Source organism: Pungitius pungitius, chromosome 2 (genome assembly GCF_949316345.1).
Source record: "Pungitius pungitius chromosome 2, fPunPun2.1, whole genome shotgun sequence".
Taxonomy (NCBI): domain Eukaryota; kingdom Metazoa; phylum Chordata; class Actinopteri; order Perciformes; family Gasterosteidae; genus Pungitius; species Pungitius pungitius.
Window position 1 is genome coordinate 3,087,507 of NC_084901.1, and position 9,298 is coordinate 3,096,804.

Sequence of the window (9,298 nt, forward strand, 5' to 3'; positions counted from 1 at the left end):
TATTTTTAGAAGTCCAAATATTGACTTTCTGGTTGAGATGATAAAAAAAAAAAAACATTTTTACACCTAAAATTGTTTACCTTCCAACACAGTGTGGCGCGGACATTAATGTTTTAGTAGGATACAGAAAACATGAAATGATTTATTGGCATAATGAGAATACCGATGAAACACCCACTGGAAGAGCAACACTTCAGGTGAGGTGAATGTGAATGCAGGATGACTCACAACACAGGAAAAAAAAGCATCCTTACAAGGGAAGCCAAAGATTAAGGCACAAATATGAAGCCATAATAACCACCAACAATCATGCAATCAACGCACAAACTGGACAGCCGAAATAACGGATGCTGCCAGAGCCTCGTTGGGTGAAATGTTGCATTTTTCTAGAAAAAAGAACAGCCGACATTTTTATATAAACAAGGTCGGTCTGTCAGGATCAAGTATAACGCTTTTAATCATTATGCTTTTATGGTGTCACTACATCAGCGGCCCTTTTCCTCTCCTCGGATAGGCATCGTCCCGCCGCGTCGACTCCCCCCCCCCCCCCCCCCCCCCCACGAGCCCGTCTCTGTGGTCAAAGCGGCCGATGGATTACGCAAGCCGGATAATGAGCCGCGCCGAGCGTGCACAACAAGTCCAGTGTGGCGGTTTAGTGAGCCGGAAGAGAACCGGGGGGGGGGGGGGACGACCCGCCTCATGTTTGCCCGGACCAAAAGGGGGTTTTATAAGCTTGTGTGGCCCTCCCTTCCAGTTGCTATTCCAAGCCCATTCTGTTCCATCTATTGTAATATTGCATTCTTTTGTCAAGACTCTGCACTCGGCCTTTTGAGACCAGGATGTGACTTCATTCAGTCTTTCCGGTACGAGCCCAAACATGAGACAAAGTGGACCAAACTGTAAATAGGATTCTGCTCTTGTCATCAGCTTCGGAGAAAAGCCAGTGTGGCTTTTCTCCGAAGCTGATGACAAGAGCAGAATGAAGTCGGTCAGAGTCACACATTACGGCCGAAAGTTTGAGAAAAAAAGAGCCAGGCGACAACACCGGGTAAACAGCCACACAAACATATGTATCAGAAATCACTGACCCTTTCCATTGAAGTCCCCGAAACGAGTGTGAGCCAAAGTTTAAAGCGCTTCCTTCATGGAAGAGACATTACGAGTCCCACTTGTCCCGAGGTCAGAGGAGAGCACGCTCTCGCCCGCTGGGCATGACTCCGTCTCCCTGTCCCTCCTTCCTCCTCCTTCCTCCTTCCTCCTTCCTCGCTGAACCAACAGCACAATGTGGTCCTCTGACCGGGGAGAAAAAAAGAAAAGAAAAAAAAAAGGGGGGGGGGGGGGGGGGTCTGGCTCTCAGCCAAACACTGAGCGCCACTGCGTGCGCGTCTGTGTGCGCACGGTCACCGTTTTTAACTGAATCATTTGCATTAGTGCTCCGGCAGGAGAAAAGGAGGGAGAGGGGGGGGGGGGGGGGGGAGGGAGGGGGGAGAGTGGCTGTGATGTGCGCTCAAAGGGACATGGGGTCACAGCCGACGTAACCCTGGTATTATTTTCTTTCATTTTTCTATTTGAAACGGGGTGAGAACGCACAAAGAAAAAAAAAAAAATACCGATTCAACTTTTATGTAATATCCATATATTCATAATATATTCATATATTTATACATTTCCCGTCCTCCACATCTGTCCTCATGGCGAGTTGTGTAAAAACGGGAGACTCTCAAGTGAGGAAAGTGTGCAGCATAACTGAGCCACGGTGGGGCCGTAGGATAAACACACACACACAGAGCCAGGCGCCCCTCACTAAATCCTCCTCTCTTTGAACTCCCCAACCTGCCCCCCCCCCCCCCCCCCCCAGCTCCATTCTGCCTAACGTGTGAGACAGAGGAGAACGGCTTCCAGCGTGAATCAAAGCTCGACACCGCGGCTCCTCGCCGAGGCTTGGCATAAAGCGTTTTCCAGAGGATTGGGGTGGGGGGGGGGGGGGGGCTGGGGGGGTTGAAAAAAAACCAATATGTGAATCTCACGTGATTTGGCAGGTGAAAAAACAGGAGCTTTTCTGAGCGGTTAATGACTACACTGCACAATGAAGCTGCTCCTGCCAAACAGCACCCCCCCCCCCCTCCCCTCCCCTCCCCTCCTCCCCCCGGCCTCCCTTGTGTGACACCAGAGTGGCAGGTAACAGGGTCATCTGAGCCCTTTTAATTTCCCTGGTTTCACGCTCAACCTTTGCAGGTGCTTTCAAAATAGAACCGGCTACCTGTCAAAACCAGCAGCTCCGTGTGAGTTGGGGGGGGCTTAATCTAATCGGGATAAAAGCTGCAGCTCGGGAACCGATCCCACTTCATGCAGAGGCTGTATGTCTCACTGCGACTAATCTTTAAAGACTCAAACGTTGCTCTCCTTGCATTGTTAATAATGATCGATCGCGTGCCAGAGACCGAATGAACATCAAATCACGATTCAACCGCAAACCTCTTTAATGAAACAACAAAGAATCCGCAGAGCTTTAAGCATAGAATTGAACTGAGTAGATGGGGGGGCCACCGGGACCCGATCCATCTTGTGGAGTCGGTATTGACCCCACATCAGTCTGTTGGATGAAGGTTTGTCTTCCTACCTGTTTCTCCAGCTTCTGTTGCATAAGACTCGAGCCGTCGTCTTCAATGCCACTGCAGAGAAAGATAAGAAACCTTTATTTATTTTTTTAAATCAAGAGTTAAGACACTTCCCACACGCTGATCTCTAAAAGGATCTATACTTGAATCTTTCACATGAACCAGTGGAGGCCACCACTGCTGTTGCACACAAGGCCATAGAGGCTTTGTATCTTGCACGGTCTCCAATGAAATAAACCAGCATTAACAGGGTTCAGCTTCAGTAGTGGGCACATTTTTATTAAAGTGTAATAACGTCAAAAAGTGACCTTCTGAGCTTCTGGGTTAAACACTGTGTGACTCATTCAGTGAAAGTGGAAGAAAGAAGAAAATAAAAGCAAGGAAGAAGTCAAAACAAAAGGACAGCACTCCAGCTGAGAGGATGCCTTGAAGTCTTCGTCCTCTGGGAATTCACCCTGGACACCTGTCTGAAAGGACCGGGCCCGTGTTGCTTAGCTACCATGAGGACAGAGAAGGGCAACAGCAGGAGGCTGCTCTCTCGGAGTCAGAGACCGACAGTATCCCAGCCTCTCTGAGCAACACTCCCACGTCACTCACACGGGCTGATGTAATCAGCAGGTGGGTCCCTTTTCATTTTCATTCCAGGCATTTCCTTCATCTTTTCTTGCCGAGTAAATGTAAAAACATGTCATGTTCTGCTGGGCTGAAGTTATTGCATTTTATTTTTAGAGGGAAGGATTAAGGGTATAGGATGAAAATCAGCCTGCTCATCTATCTCTCCATCAGTTAAGCTGATCCCCGATATCTGCCCCCCCCGGTCCCCCCGGGCACATTACAGCCACAGCTCTAGTGTGTAGGTGATGACCTATGGCCCAATTCTGGCTGATATCATGTCAGGTCGGCGGACGTCACCGAGGACCCATTTTACTTCCCGACCGGCGGTTCTCCGTCAAAACGGGTCATCGCGCACTAGTCGTGTCGGGTCACTTGCGAGTCCCTGGCCGGTGTTCGAGGACATTAGGTCACTCCAGAACAGGTGCTTGTTACACGGAAAGGGGGAATAGAGGGCGGAGGATGATGGTAGTGGTTTTGAATTTCGCATAACGGGGCTGTGGATTGGGAGACTTCTACCGAAGGACAACCGCATGTTGCCTTCAGACTGTTGGGTTGCGCCACTAATAAAGCGGATCTCAATGGCTGCGCGCACACCCTCCATCACCTGAGGTTTTCTCTTCTTTCCCTTCGCTGTTAAGCCACGTTAAGCCACAAGAGGCAATTGAGACGCCTGCTAACGAGGTGGCTCGCTTCACAACAAAGATTCTGAAAAGAAAGCGTGTGTGTGTGTGTGTGTGTGTGTGTGTGTGTGTGTGTGTGCGTGTGTGTCGTTGTCTACCTTGCTGGTGAGTTAGAGAAGCTGGCAGAGCTCGAGGGTCTTCGGGGGCAATTTAACAGCGAGGCAGCAGCACGACACGTGGAGAAAAAGGAGAAGAAAAAATAAGGAGGAGAATGAAACAAGATCAACAGGGGGTTATGCTTTAGGAGGACGGGAATGATGTGGGGAATTCAAACAAACTGATCATTGGGACAGAGGACAGCTGAAGACCACGTGCAGCATAAATCAAGTCAACATCAGTCACACTATTGTGGTAAATACGCTCGCTAACACACACACACACACACACACACACACACACTACACACACTTCCAGAGTGCCTCATCACATCTGCGAGTGATCAATGTTTCATTAGTCCGTCAAAGCTTGGGCGACAAGAGAAGGACGAGCGCCCGTTGCCCCTTCCTTGCGCGTCGGGCGATGGTCGCCATGGTGACTTCGGCTCCGTCAACAGCGCACCTCCAGCAGCATTGATTAAAAGCCACATCCTGGGCTCCACTGTAATCGAAGGTCTTTACACTGCGCTGTAAGGAGTTACAGACCGTCGGGGTGGGGGGGGGGTCTGATTACTGCTGGGCCGCACGTTACAATTTAAATATATATTCCAACAACCTTTGGTCAGAGGTATTTGTGGGGCAAATGGGAAATCTGAATCACTTGTGAAAAATGGGATCTTAATGCCGTAAATTATTACGTGGTAATAACACACCGCTGTGGATTCAGGGTTTAAAGGAGGACAAGTATCAAACATCAAACCCATAAAAATAAAAAATAAATGGGATGGCACCAAACAGGAGGATGATATTATCTCAGCACAGGCCATTTTGGCTGTTTTTCCTTTTAATTAAAAGCCTTTGCCACTTCAAAAAGGAATTTGATCGTATGAATAAGCATCACGTAACGCCTGCCACGGGCAATTCAGCTTCCATCTAAGGGCGTAAAAGGCGGACGGGTGAGATTAAAAGGCTTAATTCACCGCGGAGCTCTACGCAGCTCACTTATGTAAAACTCATCTGAAACGGAACCACGTCCACAGCCCCGTTTGAATCTGGCATTCGCACCAAGAACACAGCAGGTGGAACAATGGCAGAGAGGTGAGAGAACACGGAGAGCCGAGGGTCCAGACGGACGAGGTCGAAGAGGCGGAACGTCGGTGCTTCTGGACACACACCGCCGGGACGGCATGACGATGCAAAACAATCACTGTCGCCACCGTCACTGTTACCAGTCACCAGGAGATACCAATTATTTCCCTGGATCTTTGTCAATTATACTGTTTTTGTGGCATTGTGGCTCATTGCAATGACTCTTTGAAACATGAGGTGCATTTAGGGGTCCCCCGTCTCTCGCACTCTGAGAATTTTTTTTTTTCCGACTGAAGAAGCATCAAACAGTGGAGCTCATCTGGCCGCTGGGCACTTCCCGAAAGCACAAATTTAGTTTTTTCACAAGTAGGCCATCTTCCTTTCGATGTTTTGACTTCAACTGTACCCCGAGTTCTTAGCTCCGGGTTCATTTACAGTTTATTTTTTAATTGTGCTTGAAGTTCAGCAATCTGGGATCCTTTTGCTGATACGTGAGCTACAAGTTTTTAGAACTGTGTACATGGTTCATTCATATTTGTATAGAATGTAGAAACAAACTCTACCACAATATTTGTCTGGGAATTTGGCCACACAGTTTGTATTACTGCAGATATCAGTAATGCAACAGAGGGGGGTGTTACCACTTTAACACAGGTATGGAGCCAATAATGCAATAGCAACCTTCTCCCCAAAAACAGTTAGTAAACAAAGTGTAGCTGAACCATTAACCCCGGATCACTAACAAAGGGACGTGCTGCCGTTACATCCAATGCTTGGAGGACACATGGACCAGTCACAATCATCTCAGCTATTCTGAGCACATCCTCAAGTCAGTGTTTCAATCAAGAAGCAAAACAGCGAGGCAAACGAAGACGAAGAAAGAAAACCCTCTCGGACACAAAAATCACCAACTCTAGTTACAGCGAAGCCGCGGCCTGAATAAGTAACGACGTGGTGGCGGAAACATGAGCGAGGGGCCACGTCTTCCACGGCAGGACGCCCGTTTGGGCCGGTGTCTGGAAAGAACAACAGAGTGGCGCTGATCTCTCGTCCCGGGCACGGGCCACTGTGCCATTCAGTCAAGACATCTTGGGAGGACCGAAGGAAAAGATGTGTGTGTGTGTGTGGGTGTGGGTGTGTGTAGTGTGCAACAGCGAGTTGTCCTGCTGGAACAAATAAACCATAAGTCTTGGAGAACAGACACATGGTGGGGGGGGTGGTGGGGGGTGCTATTTCAAAACAACCTCCTCTGTTTTGCAAAGAGCACAGCGCGCGTGTGTGTGTGTGTGTGTGTGTGTGTGTGTGTCTACCTGTACGACCAGCGGCTGTAGACGGGCTGAGATCCCCCGCTCTTTAAAGCGTCCATGGATGCTCTCCTATAGCGCCAATCCTCTCTCACTGCGGGGCTCAGAGCCACTGTGTGCGCGCGGGGTCCTACCTAACGGAAAGTAAGGCACCCGAGATCACTGACAAAGAGCAGCTATGTCCCACCCGGGGGAGTGACAGCCAGCGGCGCTGAGGTCCTGAGGCTTCGAGCCGTTGCCATGGCTTCACGCCGGGGGCAACGGAAAAGCGACAGGCCCAAATACTAGTGTCACGCGGACTGACTTTTTTGTCTTATGTCATGGCTGGCTGTTATCGCCGCCCTCCCCCCCCCCACCTCCACCTCCCCTTCCAAGTGGCTGGATATATTTCCCAAACAGAATTCACTTTGACTGCTTGCCGTCGCCTGAATTCTCTTATTTTAACGCCCGACTGGTTTCCACTAACTTTCTGAAAGACTCCCCAGTCGCTGCTCACATCCTCGGGACTCGCCAGGCGCCGCCGATACATCACGCACTTACACGCAATAGAGGCAATTAACTCTAACGTAATAACCGTCAACATTTACTGTGTCCCTGAGTGTTCAACAGTCAGCCGATGGTTAAGCCGTTCGCTGTTATGCATGTTAATACCAAAACATATGGTGTTTGAAAAAGCTTACTCCAGAGTGAAACCTATGGATCACCCTTTCTAAGAAGACACACACGATGTGGGGACCTCAATCCAGTTGCTAGGAAACCAGAGGCCCCCCTCCCAATCGGGTTTTTTTTTTTTTTTCTGAGCCTATTTTCAAGAGCGGGAGGAAGAACGCGCGCCGAAAATGAAGAATGGGTTTGTGTATGTTTGCATAAAAGTCAAGTGTTGATAAGCGGGGGATTTAGTCACCACGGGGAGTAATTATTGAGCTCAAAACAAACGATGGAAAAATAGCTGCAAGAGTTGATAACGACACCATTTCCCAAAGGGAATCCAAGGGAAACACTGATCCGCGTTTGGCAAGAAGACCCGTCTGATGGTGGAAGATGCCACGCAGCGTCACGTTACGAAACACCGACTCGCCAGAAGCAGTGCCGTGCTGCAGCATTAAACCGGGACAAAGTGAGTCTATTAAAAACGGAGGTCTCTGAGGGTTGCAGCCCGCTGTCTGTTAAGACATCACACCCACTCTGAAAGCAAATTAGTGACAGTGATAATGGATGTTTTGGTGATGGCTATACTCATGGTACTCCCGAGATACAATTCCACCCAGATTCAGTGCAAGGGAAACAACCCACTAGTGACAAGGAACATTTATTGCCAAAATATGTTAGACATACAAGGAATTTGACATGGCGGTTGGTGCATAACATCGGACAGTAAGACAATGAGACAATGGTTTAATTTACAAATACTATACCAAGCACGGCAGACCGAGCTTCGGGCGTTAACAATAACCTGGGAATTTGCTTCCTGTCGTTACTGTTTAGCCACCGGCTCTTACACAGCAGATATTCAGTGGCCATTGAAATACAGATTTTGCCATTTGTCAGTTTGGTTCAGTGTACTATTTTCACCGCTAACCCTGGCAACGTGAACCGATAACTTCCCCGGCAACACCTTTTACACATGTAATCATTCCATTCAATATTACCACTGCCACTCTGTCCCGGGGGTTGTGTATTTTTAACTGCTTCACTGACACACGCCGAGTAGGAGAAACACTAACAATTATGCTAATCAATACATTTGCAAGCAGGAACCAGAGAAAAGGCACCTATTCAACGGTCTGCGAAGGCTGATCATTACAAACGCAGAGTCAGCCATCTGTGAACTTTAAAACACACACTGTCTGGGTTCGATGAGCCCATGAGCAGAGTGCATCCCATCGCTGGGTCTCAAATGTCTATACTGAGCCGAGGGTTGTCGGCTTTGTAAATCCAGGTGTTTGTTATGGACATATAGGTGAAGGACACAAAACAGGGTGCAAGCTATTCATTTTCTCACAGACTAATCCACGGACACTGATCAGCACTCCTTTGGTAATGAATGATTGCAGTTTAACTCAAATATATCACCGGGCCACATACTGAACTGAGACTACGACACTTTTCAACATGCAATAACTGCAATAAAATGATGTATATTGCATTTCCTTGAATGGCAACTCTGATTGGCCAAATGAAAAGAAAAAAATATGAATAAAAGGGTAAAGGGTGGGTGGTACTTTGATGTTTGTCTCCTCAGGGAAATAAAAAGTAGACCTCTGCTCCGGTGCTTGAAATTGTCTCGTCCTATCATCATGCGCACGCGCACACACGCACGCACGCACGCACACACACACACACACACACACACACACCTGTTTGCATGACCAGCAGATGGGACATCAGAGGGAAAGTGTAGGCAGCACTGCTGTGCATCACGGGTGAATTATGTCTCTCACAATGGCTATCAAGCTTTTGTTTTAGAACTGCAGAATAAAACCCTGGGTTAAGGGCAATAACTTTAGGTGAGTAACGTTACATAACAGGAACCCGTTGACACAGAGGAGAGGGGGCTACACAAAAGGCATGCGCCAACATGACAGGCACACTTTTGTTTTCCCGGTGCCTCTCGCTTCTTGGGAATTAAAAGCTAATTGTGGGTAGCCCTCCGAGATGCACGGCATTCGAGAGTAATTAGACCGAGGAGGATGCTTCACACACGCCCCAAGTTAACGTCAGTCTGCGGTGACATTAGTCCGTTTGCTCCCCAAATGCGGTCGACAAGTACCGACTGGCTGACACGTTGGGCCGTAAAACGGTTCGACCGTTAGCTCGCACGCCTTAGCTCGACATTAAATTAGTCGAATTGAGGAAAAATTTGGGTCAGCTGTGTTTATCCGCCACCTTTTAGATGA

General features: G+C 48.5%; 1 protein-coding gene across 1 annotated transcript in view; it reads right to left on the bottom strand.

The window, feature by feature from the left end:
• Positions 1 to 6,709, bottom strand: part of tulp3 (TUB like protein 3) — a 10,728-nt gene extending 4,019 nt beyond the window's left edge. The window contains exons 1-3 of the mRNA XM_062558419.1: positions 6,408 to 6,709; positions 4,012 to 4,050; positions 2,516 to 2,672 (exon numbers count right to left, since the gene is read on the bottom strand). Of these exons, the coding sequence (XP_062414403.1) occupies positions 2,516 to 2,672; positions 4,012 to 4,050; positions 6,408 to 6,463 (252 nt within the window). The 5' untranslated portion in view covers positions 6,464 to 6,709. The remainder of the gene's footprint in view (positions 1 to 2,515; positions 2,673 to 4,011; positions 4,051 to 6,407) is intronic.
• Between the last annotated feature and the right edge of the window lie 2,589 nt (positions 6,710 to 9,298).